Genomic DNA, 19,092 nt, shown 5'->3' with positions numbered 1-19,092 from the left:
TAAATATTTTTTGTTTTGTTTTGTTTAAAAAATGTCTTTTAGTGATATCCGGGAGCGTTTTCTCTGAGGTCTTCCACGTCCTGCTCCAGTCTTCTTTTTGACAACACGGGTGTTTTTACCACTGCTTTTACTTTTTTTCCTAGTTTGGCTACCCGAGGGTTTTTTTTTCAATGCCCTGATTGTGCGCACCAGCATACCGTTACCCTCCTGTTTGCCTGATAATGCGCTTTTAGTTATATTAGAGACAACATCTCCCATGATACCAGTGGCTGCTGTCTTTAAATGCGGCTTAGCCACACAAAAACCTCTTCTCAATAGAGGCACAGCAAATCTAAACAAACTGCGAAACATGCCTCCCAAGCCGTTGCCATATTGGGTACTGCCACCAATATAACCAGGCATATCCCCTCCAGCCTGGTTCATATAGTATGTCATATAACGGTTGTCATCCCGACTGTATGGAGTGTGGTGTCTCATCCTCCAATAGTCTTTTTTAGCAAAATGGTTCGTTCAAAACGATAGCCTTGGCTAGTTTGGTTCTGTAGCATTCAATCCTGTTATTTGGAAATACCCCCAGTGATGAGTTACTAGGCAGCATCACATAAAATCCGTTCTTGTCCATAGTACTGACCCCCCCCAAATGTCTCCGGCAGTGTGAATGATCATCCCTTATGCCGGCAGGTTTTATCATGCATCCACAATGTCTTTTTCTGGAAGCCAAGAGTTAAATATATCAGGCCAACCCAGCCATTTAACTAGGACTTGAATTTTACCTCGATGCCTTTTTCTACTCAAAATCCTTTCTATTTTGAATACTTTGTTTTTACCTATAATCACTTTTTGTAACTCATGCTCGTAAAACGTTCCTTTCAGCGTTTCCCCTGCAACATCAGTTAGTTTGTAAACTGGAGGATCTCTGGCGATGCGTGTTGTTATGGTAAAATGCTCATCGCTGAATGTTTGTTTGTAGCCTTTCCTAAAAACTCCTCTGAGTTTTGATATTCTTACATCATCACCCCTGTTAAATTTGAAGGTCACAGTCTTCTGGGGTTTCATCTTGTACAGCTGATTGACAAATTGCTCTGTGTCTTTATTGACTGCTGAGGGGGCCATCTTTATGGACCTATGATGCGAACCATTATAGGCTTTGACAAGATCTTGAAGCACATCCACATATCGGCGTGAATTAACCGAAGTTAAATATCTCCACATACGCGTCTTGATTGTTCTGTTAAAACGCTCCACCACGCTGGCCTTTGTCTCATTTGTTGTTGAAAAATGCTTAATTTTATAATGACCCATAAGCTGCTGGAATTTCTTGTTGTAAAACTCTGTACCCTCATCTGTCTGGAGTTTCACAGGCACCCGACCGTCGCTCAAAATGTCTTTAAAAGCATTCGTAACAGATACACCCGTTTTGTTAGAAAGACATCGTATCCAGGCATATTTTGAAAATACGTCGACACAGGTTAACAAAAACCTCACATTATTGTTTTCCTCAGCATTTTCGCTCATATCTACTAAGTCGGCCTGATACTGTTTGTCAATTCCGCTGACCCATACCCTATTCCTGGGGAAATGGATGGGTGCGTTGACATGAAGAGTGTAAACATCCTGCTCTATTAAGAATTTTTTGACTTGAGCTTGTGATGGGGTATTACCGGTGCACTCCCCCACTGCATTACGAAGCTTTGACACACTGCTTAAACCGCCAGGATGTGCAGGATCGTAATAAATCTCGTGCAGGGTACTATCCATGACGGCTCTAGCGTATGAATGATCACAACGGTTTACTGTTACAACATCTTTTATTTAGTTTCTTACTGTTGTACAAAACACATCAACACATCTCACTGTCGCGGTAATACACATTCCACCCAGCGTTTTTCGACCAATTTCAGTCTGTCGATTTTATCCTCATCAGGTTCATCGTTGATCATGCCATAGTAGAGATCTGAGATGTCAGAAGCATCACCACACTTCAGCTCATGCATGAACATTTCCGCTGCTCCTCGGATGCGATCATAGCTGGCATGGACCCCGTTATACCCCAGATAGAGACGGATGGCAGGCATGAAACAGCGTTCCACACACGTTGCCGCAGTTCTTTATAGTGATGCCTGTAGAAGCCATCCTCAATAGGCTGCAAACATGGATACTGACTCTGACTGCCATGAGCAGTCAGACACCCGTTGCAGACCTCTTCACGGTAACTCTCCATGACCTTGTTCAGGAAATGTAGCACGCTGATATGAACACCCATTCGGAATGATTTAGAAAAGACTGGTGTTGTATAGTTGGCACCATTGGCTGCAGGTCCTTGAAGGCCCTCGTCACTGGATGCCTCAGTATCACTCTGCGGAAACCCTGGAGGGCTCATCCACTGATTGGATACAGCCGAGGCTGTGCTCTGATGAGATGAGGCAGGAGATGGAGGTGCAGTCACACACTCCTGAGCCGGTGATGAGGGGCAGCTCTGCTGAGATGGCGGTGCAGTACCACACTCCTGAGCTGGTGATGAAGGGGAGCTCTGCTGAGATGGGGGCGGAGATGAGGGACAACTCTGCTGTGATGGCTGTGCACCATCACCCTCCTGAGCCGGTGATGAAGGGGTGGTGGTGACCATCATTGTGCTTTCATCATCATCTGAATTTTAAAAAATCAAATTAGTGTTCTGTATAGTGAAACAACCTTATCAACATGTGTGTGTGTATATATATATATATATATATATATATATATATATATATATATATATATATATATATATATATATATATATATATATATAACAATATAACCCACCTGTCATCTTGGCTTTTTGGAGACTTTTCTGTCTGCACATTGTAGAATATACACCACTGGACACCAGTCGGTGTATGGCTGAATACAAGACGCCTTCTAATATTGCCATACGTCCTGTTGACGCTGTCTTTCTTGATTGCATCGTCAATGTGGCTAAACATTGTTTTCAGATCCTGCCAATCACACCATTGCATGATGAAAGTCATGGAAAACCACTTGGCATACTCTGCATATGTAATGTGGTACGGGTCCTGTCGCAAATCGACACATCCTCTATGTGCAAACAACACATCGCGGTCTTCACAATCATACAGAGCTATTAGCCCATCAGCTAACTTGTTATTACGATCTGCTGTAACATGGTGTATTTGAGGGCCTGAAGCACTGTACCATAAAGCCGTATAGAGCGGCTCACGAAACTCTGTCTGCTCAAGATCCACACACACCACTGAACGAAACCGATGCCAATCGTTCACACACATTTGACCACCCACACTAAAATCATACTCTTCCACACCATTGTAGCACTCTGTGATACTAGATTCAAGGGTCACCATGCCATCCTCATACGCAACACTGTAAACATACCCCTTTAATCCCACTAACTCTAACTCTAAGACACATGCTCCCCCAGAGGTAAGACCCGTCCGGCGTCTCTTCGCCCTGGGCGCTTCCACACCTATAATGTCAGGTCTACGGCCTGCAGACATACCTATAGCACTGCCTGATGGAGTCTTTTCCAGATAACCGGGAGACGACATCCTGATATCAAGCCAAAGGAATTCGAACACATACAAACAGCTATAGCAGTAGCAGCAGCAGCAGCAGCAGCAGCAGCTGTAGCAAAAACTAAAGTAATAGCGGTAGCAATAGTTGCAGTAGCAGTAGCAACAACGGCTAAAACGGTAGCAGCAACAGTAGTAGTAGCAGTTAGAAGGTCCAGAAGGTCCAGAAGTGAATGAAATAACGTGGGTCACAAAACCTATATATATACAAATATTCAAACACACCCCAATGTTATGACACACCTCTAGTTACACCCACTTTTCAAATGACTCCACCTATTTTTTAAACCCACAAAAAAAAAAAAAAAAAAAAAAGTTGCATATTTTTTAAAAATGTGCACGAGGGTGTTACGCGCATAACTATACATTATAAACTACTCTTGTCAGGATGGAGAAGTCGATGCCGAACTGACTTCATCTTTTGCATAACCTCTATAGTACCTTTCCTCCTCATGTAAATACCTACAATAGAACAATACCTCTGCCTCTCTAACGGCATCCATTGAAAGGCATAGAGTATTAGAGGCAATACAATATGTCTCATCTTTTTGTCTGGCTTTGCTCTGACTAGATGTATAGTGGATCCGACCGTTGAGACACATTCCCCCTCCCACCAGAGACAGTTCAGGTTCTGCATGGAGGCCTTCAAGTTCATCGGCTTGCATGATCAGGTAAAGACTTGAGCAGGAGACTGTTGATGTCTCTGGGAAATCTCTCAATGAATATTCATCTGGCTAGTTTTACTAAGTGATAATCAACTTGATGAAGTGGACAGGTGCAAAGGAATGTGAAAAAGAGGTTGACTTCCTGCAACTTTATTAGAGGCGCAATGAATCATCAAGCATCAAACACACAATGTGAAGCAACTCCTTTCATACCTTTTCAATTGTAATTCTTCAATTTCAAATACTTTTTTGAATGTGGTTATTATGAATTTGATTGTTTGTTTCAACCTGTGGCTTCACATTGTGAATCTGATGTCTAATGATCATGACAGAGCAATTGTACCTCTATAAACTCAGCATGGACCAGTTTAAAAAAAGAGCTTGTACCACTTGACACGGATGGACTTGAGGACTAGAACATCACTGACGGTCGGTTCCATACTGGATCTGACCCCAGCTGCTCTCCACTGTAAGAGTCCGTCTGCTGAAGTAATGACAGCGTTGCATTCAGGTGTACATCAGCTGCAATGTCCTGATGTGTGAAGCAGGGAGTCCCGACACCCAGAGGTGTCAAAAGTATTCACATTCATTACTCAAGTAGAAGTATAGATACTAGGGTTTACAAATACTTCTGTAAAAGTTGAAGTATCAACTCAAGCTTTTTACTTGTGTAAAAGTACTGGTTGAAAAAACTACTTAAAAGTATAAAAGTAATGTAAGGGGAATGTTTTTTTTTTCCATTCAGGACAAACTCTTAAGCCTCTCAGGGGCCTATAGTGAACTAACCCACCTCCCCCCTAAAATGCTATGTTGAAAAATGTGGGATGCACTAGGCTACCCGTTTCAGCTGCATATATGCCCATTTAAAGTACCATATGTGTACTACTGAGCATTAACATGCGTTTCATGGAGCGGAAGACATGATTACTAGTTGCCTATAAGTAATGTAATCGTGCAAAATAGGCGGCGACTCCGACACAAACACTTAAAGCTGTGGTTCTCAAACTTTTTCTGTAAATAACATAATTGTGTGACTCATCTGTGCTTTTATAAATAACAGAATAAAGACAATTGCAATCACTTTCAAGTAAATCAGATTGCCCCATTAGACAATGTTTTGTGTAAGTTCTATCTGTGCAAAAAATTCTCACGGCGCTCACGGAGCTCACGGCGTCGCGTCAAATCGCGCATGCGCAAGCGTAACCTGTTAACGGCGTACCGCAACCATTTACCCGAAAGTACAGGCATTTGTCCATGTATTTATTAATGACTTTGTTTTATATCCGTGTACTTTGTACTTTTGTAATATGTGAAGCCAGCAGCTCATTGTTGGTAGAAGACACGAGCACTTTGGCTTGTTTCACCTGGAGCAGGAGAGCTGCTCCGGGTTCAGAGAGCTGCTCCGGGTTCAGAGAGCTGCTCCGGGTTCAGAGAGCTGCTCCGGTGCGAGGAGAACTCCGGTTGCTCCTCACATGAGAGCTGCTGTTGCCATCTTCACCCTGGGAGCGTTTAAAACGCAGATATAGCGGTCTACTTTTCACGCGACATATTTTTTGATGCTCTGAGTTAATCACATTTGACTACGTGTAGGTTTTTTGATTGGGTTTGCCATTCTATATCGAGTTTTGGGGTGTCTTTATAAATGTCTACACCTTTAAGAGGACATTTACTTTAGTGAGGACAAATCTGTTCTGATGCAAAGAGGTAACCAGAAAGCAGTTTTATAATAATCAACACTGAAAGGTTGTACCACTCGATGGGGGATTGACATTACATGTCAAAAGGTTTTTTACGACTAGACTTAAGTCAATTATGATACTCTTGCTTCAAGGTCCCCTGTTATAAAGAGGGAGATTTTCATATATCTTTTTTAAATACTGTAAATATTGGGATGCTCAATCATGCACAAGTATTCAGTAACTGTGCCTTTAAACGAGCCGTCAGGATCACAACTAAACAATAATTACATCGACCATTTCACAGTTTTAAACTTGAATAACAGGTGAATAACATCAGCTGACAGGAAGTAAACATGGACCCAAGCTTTTGCTGAGCGACAGTTTAAACTTGCACAAACGCAGGTTTCAGAGGATGAATACAGATTTAAACAGACAGAATGTAGTAGTTCATTTTATTGAGCTTTCATGCCAACGAAGCCACTCTGATTTTTTTAAAACTGTGTAAACGTGTTCTAGGACAAACACAAAATACAAGTATGAACCTGGAAATGAACACGACATGTCTCCTCTCATGGATCAATAAAAATGAGCAAATATTTTGGGTTTTTGTCTTCTTTATTACAAAAAGCTTTGAACAAAGTTAATGTAATAACATGCATTTGATCTTTGTCTTTGTTATTTTCTTCTGTTTTTAGTTTGATCTTTGAGTAATGTGGGTTTCTTAACCCTAAATTAAATGGATGTATGTTTTAAGAACAGATACATTTGCTTCCATATACATTTACATTTCTATAAATGGATGTAAATATCTACACTGGACATCAGTGTGTCACCCCTCATTTAGCCCCTTGCAGGCCATGTCATGTTTAATTAATGAGTTCATGAACATTGAGATAAACTGCCATGTAGTGATTATTATTATAATGATTTCATGCAGAATGATCTGGATCATGCTTGATACCATGTCTGACACCAGCTTTCCTTTTGATGCATTTATGTACTTCAAGTACATTTCAGCTCTCCTGCGTTCAGCAGTGCAGGTCATCTCTCTAATAATTAATGAAAGCATTTATTCTTTCGGCATTTTAGGCCGATTCATTTTAATTTGACACTTTAGCTTTCATGCATTTCAGCTTTTAGCATTCATGCGCTATATTAATGCAACACGCTAAATTAATGCGTCATCATCAACATCATCATCATCACAGCCCACTCGTACATTAAAACAGTTAGCAGCCAGATGCTAGTTTATTATTTTTACTGGTGTATAGATGAGGTCAACATGAAGGTTGGGTTCCCTCTCTTATGAAGTCTAATGTGTTAATGTGACTGCAGTGACTACAGTCTACAGATGAGAATGACTTCATTTTGTTGTTAAATGAATTATTCATTGAAACGTGACTGTATACATCACACTGTCTCAAAGTCAGACTTCATCATGTCATGATTATCCTGCTTTATGTTGTCCTGATTCATCAGTGTTTGGTTCCCTCTGGTTTCTCAGCCTTCAGTCTGTCTTGATGAGTGATATGATGAAGCTGTGTTTTCTACTAATACAAACAGAAGACACAGGAACCATCAACATGTCTTTATGATGCTGGATATTTATTGCAGTAAATGTGAAAGCTTGCAGTGGTTACAGTTGATGAAGACGAGTCCAACTGCAGCTCTTCATGTTCACTCTGAACTACTAGAGTCTCACTCTGAACTACTAGAGTCTCACTCTGAACTACTAGAGTCTCACTCTGAACTACTAGAGTCTCACTCTGAACTACTAGAGTGTCATTTGACACACATAGGGCTTCCACCAATAACATGATGCATCGTTCCAGAGTCCCCAGCCTGTAAAACAGAAAACAGGACAGTCATGTGATTAATGAGATTTCAGGGTTGGTGGTACTGAAGTGTCTTATTGTCATGTTGTCTTTACACAGTGTGAACTTGCTATGAATGTGTGTACTTACTGCATTATACTATAATAATATATGCTCCTGATATGCCTCGTCCTTCACTTAAACCCTCTCTTCATGTTGAGGAAACCCAGGACTCTGAATATATTCATGTATTGTGTGAAACAGTTGTGTTAACGTCTGTATGAAGTCAACAACTGACTGTCAAATCAAATGAAGTTCAATTAAATAATATCTCAACAATATTGATAGTTAGTTTTCAAATTGAATTAGATGAATCATAAAATAAAAATTATCTTGTTTCAAGTAAAATATGGGATGTATTTATGAATGAAAGAAAGAGTGAAAGAACAGAATGATTTTGAAAAACGTGACTTAAAATAAAGTAATTCATTTTAGAAAAATGAATTTCACTGAATTCACTGAAAACTTGTTATATTGATCTCATAATCTAAAAAGGGACTTTATCTGTGGTTATTAAACCACTTGTTTCAGCTCTATTCCTCTCTGTTTACATAATTATTGGATAGTAAATGAATGTTAGCATTCTGATCATATTGAGCTCTCAGGTTTATTTCCTGTACTTCATCTCAGATGTGAGTGGGTACGTTTGATCAAAGGTTCTGTGCTTTGTCTCGTAGTGGAGCTTCACATTGCTGCTTTTAATAATCATCTCGGTCTCTGAACATATGAGACGTCACGAGGCTGGAAGTTGATCAGAATACATATTTGGTTATCTGAGTAGCGTCACGTGAGATGATTTACATGCATGTAGTTGGTGGTGTGTTTCTTGGACCGCTGAACGAGTGCCCTGAAGGCTGGACAAGTTTAAATAGAAGCTCTTCATCAAAATGTAATAATCAATAATCTCTGGGTTCTAGGTTCAGGGTTCAGATACAACGCGTCTAGGACCGGATCCGGACCACGGTCCTCCTATTAGTGACCCCTGCTTTGTTGCAGACATACAGACATTACATACTCCGGTGTCAGAGAGGTGTATACAGGATGGACTTCCCAATCTGACACAGTATTTTAAATCAGTGTGACATGAAGAGGTTCAGTGAGGTTTAAATGCAGCACCTTCCTTCATGCTCATCTGGACTGTTTTCTTGAGCTACTTTAATAATCATCTACCAGGGGTCATGAAAGTGTCTTTTCTTGAGGTTCAGAAGTCTACGTTCATCTCTATTAAGTTATAACCTCTCCTCCTGAGTCTTTAGTTTACTTACCCCGGTAGTTCATCTCAACGCACTTATCTTCCCCCCAAGAGTTGTCCGGTTGGCCAAGACACCAATAGGAGTAGTCGTGTTTAGTCCCATCGGCCCAAACAAATCCGTTCCCTTCCTGAAAACAAAAAATAAACAATGGATGACCACTGTACTATATTCATGTTCATATTGTAATTATTACATTGTAGAAGTCAAATCTGAATCTGCAACATAACATTAACATGTGTCAGCAGGTTAATGCAGTACTACAACATGGTACTCTGAGGTAGAAGTACACAGTAAGTAGTATTCAGCTCAGTAGGATGTTTCTATTTTATTTTGGTGGACAATTCATGAGAGTAGTAACATAATTCAATAACACATGTTTACCTCTGTGTTTTCATTGTAAACACATTAGAGGCACAAACTGAACAGAAACATTCACTTCTTACCCGATGCATTCCGATCCAGTAACGATGTTTTTTAGTCGTAGCCCTGTACATGGCACATTCCAGTTGACTCAGCTCAACAAGGCTGTGGATTGATACCAGATCTCCATTAGCGTAGGTCTTGCAGTGTGTCTGTAATCAAAAGAGATAATGAGGATTATTCTTCATCCTAATTCCCTGATTTGAACTTTCTTCTCCTGACCTGAAGTCATGAAGGCTGTTCAGTTCCCTTCTGCTCTGAGGAGAATACACAAGATCACCCTCAACAATATAAAGATGACTTCAATTCATTTTGACTGCTCATTTTTCTCATCATTTAATTTTCCTGTTTCCCATTTCAATTTAAATGTTTGAATTCAAGCTTGTAATGACATTTGTTTGGGATTCATTCTGATTAAGATTTTCTATTATTTTCAAAATGCCAAAAGTATAAAAATTCATTTGTCAATTTTTGCTCTGGGAAAATGACCCTCCATAGCTGTACCTGCTTTATTAAAACACTTGATTATACTGGAGAGTAAATGGACTTCTCCTTTCTATAAATACAGCTTCCTCCTCTTTCCTCACTTCTTCTAATGAAGTGATGAGACTGTGTGAACAGGAAGAGGTCAAATGTACTGTCTGTAGTCTGGTGTGTGTTTGTTTTTATTACCATCGCTTTTTCATTGTTCACAGGTGAGTTGTGGAACACCTTCACACAGCGGTCTTTACCGAACTGGACCCAGTCAGCATCAATTTTACATGGTGTGGCCGGATATTTGGTCCGACACATTTCTCCAGGATTCCCTGTTTCACAGAAAAAAAGAAGTGCTGTTAGTTTAGTGTTCCTGGTGTCTGTGTAGAAAGTGATTTAGTGACAGTTTGGTTCTTACATGCTGCAGAGGCTGACATGGACATCAGCACCACCAGAAGAAGGACGGCAGTCACCACAACAGGACGCATGGCTCAGGATTCACTGACTCTCAGAACTCTACAACTGGAATATCACCTGGAAATGCCACACCGTTCAACCCCATTACAACAAGACACTTCAGTTATTACCAGTTTTCTAACCCAGAGATCAGATTGATGTTATTTCTGTTCTCTAAAACCTCCACCAAGAGACAAAGAGGACTCACCACAAGTGTCTTCTCCCTCGTTGCATCTCATACTGAAGGTCTGTTTAAATACCTTTCACAGCCATGCCTGAGGTTCTGAATGTTAAAACATGAACTACTTCAATAACACGCCTGTTTAACTTCCACGTCATCCCAGAAGTAGGATCCACCTCTATTCAGTTACAACATTATAATATGAAGCATCCATGAACAAACAAAGCACTTCTTCAATACTAGGTTGAGTGTTGGCCAGTTCATGAGTTGCAGCTCTATGAATGTTTTCTAAATGTTGATATGTGGAACGGCCTGTATAGGACTCACTAAAAGAGTTCTCAAAGTCCATATTTTGCAAAATATATTCACCAGCTGGACACTATGGTCCCCACAGCCCACCCCTCATTATAGTTCTTATCATTATAGCTCATCTTGATGCAGGATGCAGGGGTTCTATTGCTGTACTCCAGGGGCCACATTCACTAACTACTGGGGTTTGTTTGCATCCAATTCCATCAGAGAAAGTCACATTATTTGAAAGAATGTATTTTTATGTTTCAAGTGATAATTCAACTTGAACTTTGATGGAATTGACAGCAGGTTGGTGAGTGTGTGTGTCCTTGTATGAATTGCATTGTGGGGTCAAAGATCTTTACACAATGTCCATCATTCAATATTAGGGTTAAAACTTGACTTTTTAGGGTTCAGTACGTTCCTGTCTGCAGTTTGTGATCGCTCTAATAATAATAATGTATTCATGATCCGCCTCCCAAAACGAAGGGTAACTTCCTTGCGTGGAAGATGAATGTGATCAAACATCCACTGGGCATTGCCTGAGCACAGGGAGGAACCGGTTGACAAAAACCTTTTAGCTCATAGCATGGTGGTCGTCCGTAGTGGGTTTGGATCACGTGTCCGCACCACCAAACAGGAACGCAGGCTTGAATTAGTCCATCATATGAGCTTCAATGAAAGTTAATGCCACCAATGAAAGCACAAATATTCAGATGACTGAAGTGTGCAGACATTATTAGCAAATGTCTGTATGGATGGTAAAATATTAAATACATTTAAAACACATCACTATCAGTCACAACCTGGCTCAAGGTTGGACCGCATGGGGAGACCCCACATGTGGTGTGAGGCACAGTAGATAATAAAGTTCACAAGCACGACTCAGGCAGGTGGCAGGCAAAGTTCTTTAGTCGTATATTCAGTCAGGGGTCAAAACCAGGAGAGCAATCCAACAGGCGAACAAATCCGATAAGGGGCAGGCAAAATCCAAGGTCGGCAAGACAGGCATGAACGGAGTCAGAACAGGTAGGCAAGAAGTACAACGATATGCTGGAGAGTTTGGCACAATGGACAAGACAATCTGGCAGAGGACACACGCAAGTGAGGGGACCTAAATAGTGAACTAATGAGGGAACGGGCTGCAGGTGAGATGGGCGTGAGGGCCAGGTGACGGTGATGAGGGGTAATCAGGTGTGAGTGGCAGGATCTGGAATGACAGGAGAGTGGTTAGAGCTGACAGACAGGATGAAAACACTTAATACGACAGGGAATCCGTGACATGTGATCTGGGCTTGTTTTAGTCAACTGACCAAAACATAAAGCTAAAAGCCCAAAAGGTGAAAGTCAGGAGACAGAAAGATCCCAGAGTCAGTCCAGGTGAGCGGACCAGCTGACTCCACCCACCAACCCCATGCAGGTAGAGGACAAAGAGTCGTGTTCAGAGGAGCTGATACTGTTTCAAACTGCTGAACGCCCATTATTATTATTAATTTCTTCATCTAAGGATGATTAAAGTTCATCATGTAGATCTCTGTTTGCTGTGAAAGCCCTTAAGGGTGAGGAGTAGTCCTGCAGAAAACTAGTTTAATGATAAAAGCAAACAGAAAGATTAACTGTCTATTCTAATGAGTAAAGTACAACACGGTGCTGCTGTGTTTAATAAGAAGGTTTTCTTTTTCTTCTTTTTACCATCCAACTGCCAACAATGATGAGCAACTGGTGCCACTCAGCAGTCCATGTGATGTCAAGCTGACATCAGCTGACCACCACTGTACAGACAATGACAGACATATTGACTTCCCATAAGTCAGCAGGTTCCTGTCTGCAATTTGCAATCGCTCTAATAATAATAATGTGTTCATGATCCGCCTCCCAAAACAAAGGGTGACTTCCTTGGGTGGAAGATGAACGTGATCAAACATCCACGGGGCATTGCCAGAGCACAGGGAGGAACCGGTTGACTTCAGGTCTTTTTTATTGATGTTGGCAGAGCAGACAGTCTTTAGAGAAACACGGTGGTGAAACAGGACAGAAAGAAAGAGCCTGATCTCACAGAAATATGTGAGAAGACAAAACCCTCTTAGCTCATAACATGGTGGTCGTCCGTAGTGGGTTTGGATCACGTGTCCGCACCACCAAACAGGAACGCAGGCTTGAATTAGTCCATCATATGAGCTTCAATGTAAGGTAATGCCACCAATGAAAGCACAAATATATTTCAGGGTTGGTGGTACTGAAGTGTCTTATTGTCATGTTGTCTTTACACAGTGTGAACTTGCTGAATATATTCATGTATTGTGTGAAACCGTTGTGTTAACGTCTGTATGAAGTCAACATTGCCAGACATCGCCATTCTGCCTTTCCTCAGGTAAGTCCCCTGCAGTTAGCATGGCATTTAGTTTTTACAACATTTTCCTGTTAGGAAGAGCCAAAATAAAATGATATTATATTCTGCTATTTAAATTATGATTTAACATTTTTTTATTCCATATGGAACATGTTATGAAACTACACCTCTACCAGCATGTCACTGGTTTTATATTACTTCTTGCATTTGTCTAGCTATCCAGACGTGCATGTTTGTGTCTGATTAGATCATTTTGTGTAAAACTCTTTGCATAGTAGATTGTTACTAACTCATGTAATGTGTCTACTCAAGAGTTCCCCAGAACTGCCCACGGTCATACAAGCTGATGTCCTTTGATCCTGATGGCGACAAAGTTCGATGCAGATATGGAAATATCTCAAATTTAGAGTGTGGCTCGTGTCACCAACCTCCAGGCTTTGCCTGAGATCAGGTTAGTTGAAATATCTATTTCCTAATACATTGTAATACCTCACTTAACCTTAAAATGTTCACATTCTCAGGGCTCTTGCACATTACACTACCAAAACTCCACAGCCGACCCCAGAGTTTTTTTTATTTGAGTTGATGGTGGAGGACTTCCTGCAAAGGCCCATCACTCTGGCCTACACTGATGGATCCCAATCTGCCAGGGCCCCACTGGTTATGAGGCATAGAAGAGAAGCCACAGTTTGGCCCGGTTGGAGCACTACAACCGCCCCAACTACAACATCCCGGTGGTACATTACTTTGTGGTGGCCCATCACAACTGCCGCACAAAAAAAACACCACATCACACCCAACCACCACTGCAGCACCAACAACCACCACCGCAGCACCAACAACCACCACCGTAGCACCAACAACAACCACCACCGCAGGACCACCAACAACCACCACCGCAGGACCACCAACCACCACCGCAGCACCAACAACCACCACCGCAGCACCAACAACCACCACCGCAGCACCAACAACAACCACCGTAGCACCAACAACAACCGTAGCACCAACAACCACCACCGCAGGACCAATAACCGCAGCAACAACAACAACCACCGCAGCAACAACAACAACCACCGTAGCACCAACCACCACCACCGCAGGACCAACCACCGCAGCACCACCAACAACAACCACCGCAGCACCAACAACCACCACCAACACAGCACCAACAACCACCACCGCAGCACCAACAACCGCAGCACCAACAACCACCACCGCAGCACCAACAACAGTCAATCCACAAAAACTAAACAAAAAACTGTTGCTGCAGTGCCTTCACTGTGATGAGACTTTCCTTCATGTTGCAGCTCTGGCAACAATGTAGTGAGATGTTACACACGACAGAAGCCATTGTTTTAGTGATCTTAAAGTCCCTGAGAAAAGTTTGACTAGAAACTAGCTTTAGATTTTCTACATTTTATTTATTCAGCAAACCTGTCAAATTGCCTGTCAAATTCGTTTCCCACAATGAATGTGTCTGTCATGTTAAAAACATGTCTCTTTAAAACATCAACTTTTCATGAACAGCTACAGCCAACCGGAAAATTAGTCTTTGATGAAAATGAGCGACACTTTTTTGATCCACAGTCAGCAGCAAAGTGTCAGTTTTAAGTATTATTTACTTATTGCACTTTGGAATGTAAAGTAATCTTCTATTTTTAACTCCAGTGGACCCACCTGCTCCCTTGTGTGAGGAGGGACTCTACTTGCCAAAGTTTGTGTACCCAACACCTTTAAATGGAGACCGGATCCAAGCAGAGGTCAACAAAGAAGTGGAGATCACAGTCAAAGCACAAGCGTCACACGCAACGTGAGTGAGACCCAACGTGATCAGTGTTGCCTCGAGGCGCGTAAGATAACATCAGCCATATGGAGTCAATACATCTCTGGTTTCCTCCTTTTGTTTTCACACAGAATACATGATATTATCATCAGTGGCCCTCTGAATATCACCAAGCAAAGGAACACACATGGGGAGTTCGTCATCAGCTGGACGCCTATCGAAGATGACTTGGGAGATTTTTTCCCGGTTTGCTTTGCTGTTGAATCGATGACCGGGTAAGCTTTGGGCTCCTTATGAGGGAATGTGTGTGTGTGTGTGTGTGTGTGTGTGTGTGTGTGTGTGTGTGTGTGTGTGTGTGTGTGTGCCATGATTTGACTTTGTAACACACTCTTTCAGGTCTGCTGTAACCGCTAACACACAGCATCACCATCACCACAACACACCGTCTTCACAGTAAGTAACACTTCTCTGTTTGGTGTTTTTTTCTTTAGCAACAAGGTAGAGGTTAAGAACAATTAAGAATGATTTAACCAATTAAGAACATAAGTAATTTAAATAATTCACATGTCATTAAAAATGTGAGAAGGAAATGTGTATCAAAAGTTAGAAAACCCAATACCTGATAGACTCTGGATTTTCAAACTTAATCTCAAATCTTGATGAATGAAATAGATTTCATTCATGAACACAAGAGATCAAACATCGACATGAAGTCTTATCTTAAAGGTGCAAAATATGACATTGTTGCACAAGCCTCTTAGTTTGCACTGTTATCTCTGCTAACGCTGGTTAAAGTTACCTACTGTTGAGTGTCCGAGGAAGAAGATGAAAGTAAAAAGGTCTAAGTAATATAACCGTATGATCATTTTCTTTTTCTATATAATCATTTGAATATATATATACTGTTTGATTTTTATTTTCATTATAGTTTGTGGTTAGACCACATAAAACGCTATAAGTTCCTATGTTATATACTCTTTTTGAATGAGATGTGTTAAATGTTCTCTCCTTTGTTAAAGAGCATGCAATGGCAGTATTACCAAATAAGGTAGTGAAACCTCCTCTGTCCAACTCTGGTGACAGGATGATTTATGTATTCTGGTGTATAAAAGAGGGGGTAGGAATGTATGTTTTTTGGGGGGGTGCCTGGCAATTCTGTGCAGGAGTAGAGAAGAGGTGTTTATTCACCAGCTCTAAACTTAACCCTTCCTCTTAGTTACTAAATATGCATCTTTACTAGAAAAGGAGAAAAATCAGATTGGACCTGTCCCAGCCCTTAGGGGTTGGGACAGGTCTCCAGCTTTAGATTCTGGAAGAAACATCTGCTATCAGGAGGGGGGTGCCTGGCAATTTTGTGCAGGAGTAGACAAGAGAGAAGAGGTGTTCACTCACCAGCTCTAAAAACTTAACCCTTTCTCTTAGTTACTTGTGATTTTTAAACTGTTTGATTGAATTTCATTTTTGTATCGAAGATAAACTTTGAATAAAAACTCAGCCTTACCATTCGTAAGGGACTGAAACCAAGCCAAAGGTTCTGGTTCTTTAAAACAATTTAAACCCTCTTTCCCTGTCCATCCACCGTGAGATACAGAAGTGACGACTGAATCTACCAAAGAGACTTAAGGTAAGTATCTTTGAGTGAAGACTTTTGCAGTGTTTGTCATAATGATGAGATGGTGTCAAAATTGGTAGAGAGAAGGTATAGACGATATACGTACTCGCTTGATAAGGGTTGAGAGAAGTTACAGCCGACCTAGAGCGCAAGCTGTAAAACACCCTCGACAAAACCTATAACTTAATTTGAAAATAACACAAAAACCTAACGACTTAGCACTGGGGGAGATAAAAGACCGAAGGCGTTATGCCAATATCCGGGATCACTAGGATAATTAGCCGACGGAGTGCCACCGAGTTAGGTGCGAGGTCTTGCCTTTCCTACTCTCCCCCCTACCCTCCTCTTTCCCTGGCAAGACCACCGTTCACGCTACATGGCGCCCAAAATGATAACCGCACAACCCCGAGGAGATTCGGAAACACCCAGTGAATGGTTTTCTGAAAATGAGTCAGAGGGACCAAACACTACACCCTTCAATCTGGCTAAAAGAGCCCATTACCAGTACATAACCTGGAAAACTTTTTGGGAAAGACAGAATATGTGTCCGCTCACATTCCTTTGCACAGCCGTGCAGCCCCTTGCACACTCTAAAGGGATAATTAAGAGTTAAAGAAGCACCTAAATACTGCCGCTGTCTAATGCAGACAAAGAACAGGCGGAAATATATAGCGATATATCCTTAACCATATTAGAGTTGGTGAGAAGGAAAAGAGAGATCAATCTGATTTGTTAAAATAAACACTAATGGAAAAGGGGGAGAATAGACACCCCACAACAAATCCATGCTTCCCCCGACCCAAGGTAGTATGCAGAGGACCCTGGTCTGGTATTTACAACCTCACCCCCACACTCTGATGATTATCCCCATTCTGTTGGCACAAACATGGAAGTAGCTGTGCAAAGCGCGTTGTATAAAGCAATCTGCATTTTCCCTAAAGAATGGGAACGAAATGAACAGATTGTTATACCTAAAAGCGAAGCACAAAGAGTTTTGTTGAATCTCCACCAATCTTTGGGTCACATCGGTTTAGAGAGAATGAGACAGTTCCTCAAAGATCGAAAAATAACCTTTCATAAATTAAAACAGAATTTTTATATTATGAAAAGACAATGCGAAGATTGCGCGTTAAAAGGCGGCTGCCACGCGTAAAATGTGATATGAGACACATTCAAACTCAGAAAACTGGAGAACACTTTTTGGCTGACGTAATGGGACCTTTAATCCCATCAACCCTGGGTAACAAATATTTTGTAGTTATCACGGATAATGGGGGTGGAGATACAAAAGTGTTTCGTGTTCGTACCGCAAGAAACATCTGCAAAAGATTGGATTAGAGCAAATTCCAAGAAAGATTGGGGCGTTCCAGTTCAGCTACTAAACCTGAACGAACATTTATCTTTGCCTAAACTAGTTGCTTATATCCTTGATAGATCTAACCATGAACCCCCTCTGCTTAAGACAGAGGACCTGGTGTGGGTAGACAGAGGGAATAAACAACCAGTATAACCAATACAAATAACTTGCAAAGGCACAGACAAAGTGATTCTCAAAAGGGGTAATATTGATGATCTAAAACGAATCGGCCCAGTTCACCCGAACTGCAGTGAAGCAAGAAAAAGGGATAATGAAACCCTACAAAAACACCCAGATAGGGGACTTTATTGCTGACACCTGGCAGACGTGGAGACATGTAGATAAGCCCTTTAAGTACTATGCATGCCCCGTTACCTCACATGACTGGGCAACGGACCTTTCATGTGCAGGGGACAAACCAGTGACTTCCCGACAGTATGAGAGGAAGTTAGAAATGAAATGGCAAGAGGAGAAAAAGATATTACAAGTCATTATAAACATGACTTTGACAGAGGCCGGCACTTGCTGTGCAGCTAGCCTTCTGATACTCCAGCTGCAGCCAGGTCAAGAATAAAATCAAAATAAAATAACTCAGGGTGCTCTTGTGTCTTCTCTAGGATCAGAGAGGAGGATGGGAGTCATAAAACCTATAGAGGATCTGGAGAGCCCACAAACCCCATCAAAAGATCCAGACCGACCGGAGTACACATTAAATAAGGAAAAAACAAAATGGAAATGCAGATTTGGCTACGAAAAAGGAAAAATAGATCTGATATTAAAATGCACAGATTCGGATGATGCAGAACCGATTCTATCATGCTCTGATATACAATATGATGTGGGTTTCTTAACCCTAAATTAAATGGATGTATGTTCTAAGAACAGATACATTTGCTTACATATACATTTACATTTCTATAAATGGATGTAAATGTCTACACTGGACATCAGTGTGTCACCCCTCATTTAGCCCCTTGCAGGCCATGTCATGTTTAATTAATGAGTTCATGAACATTGAGATAAACTGCCATGTAGTGATTATTATTATAATGATTTCATGCAGAATGATCTGGATCATGCTTGATACCATGTCTGACACCAGCT

At 41.3% G+C, this 19,092-nt stretch overlaps 1 protein-coding gene and 1 pseudogene across 2 annotated transcripts in view; one reads left to right on the top strand and one right to left on the bottom strand.

The window, feature by feature from the left end:
• LOC306747437 (ZP domain-containing protein-like) overlaps positions 1–19,092 on the top strand; it is a 50,493-nt pseudogene that overhangs the window by 15,889 nt on the left and 15,512 nt on the right. The window lies entirely within an intron of this gene.
• LOC306747321 (C-type isolectin Sp-CL4-like) lies at positions 7,519–10,651 on the bottom strand. The gene is made up of 6 exons (XM_079230362.1): positions 10,620–10,651; positions 10,374–10,489; positions 10,154–10,287; positions 9,505–9,633; positions 9,074–9,188; positions 7,519–7,776 (listed from the first exon to the last, which is right to left on the bottom strand). The coding sequence occupies exons 2-6, from the start codon at positions 10,441–10,443 to the stop codon at positions 7,709–7,711; spliced, it is 516 nt and encodes a 171-aa protein (XP_079086488.1). The 5' UTR covers positions 10,444–10,489; positions 10,620–10,651; the 3' UTR covers positions 7,519–7,708.

This window comes from Taurulus bubalis (genome assembly GCF_910589615.1).
Source record: "Taurulus bubalis genome assembly, chromosome: 15".
NCBI classification, from domain to species: Eukaryota; Metazoa; Chordata; class Actinopteri; order Perciformes; family Cottidae; genus Taurulus; species Taurulus bubalis.
The sequence above is the reverse complement of the archived record's forward strand: the minus strand, read 5'-3'. Positions and strand labels throughout refer to the sequence as shown.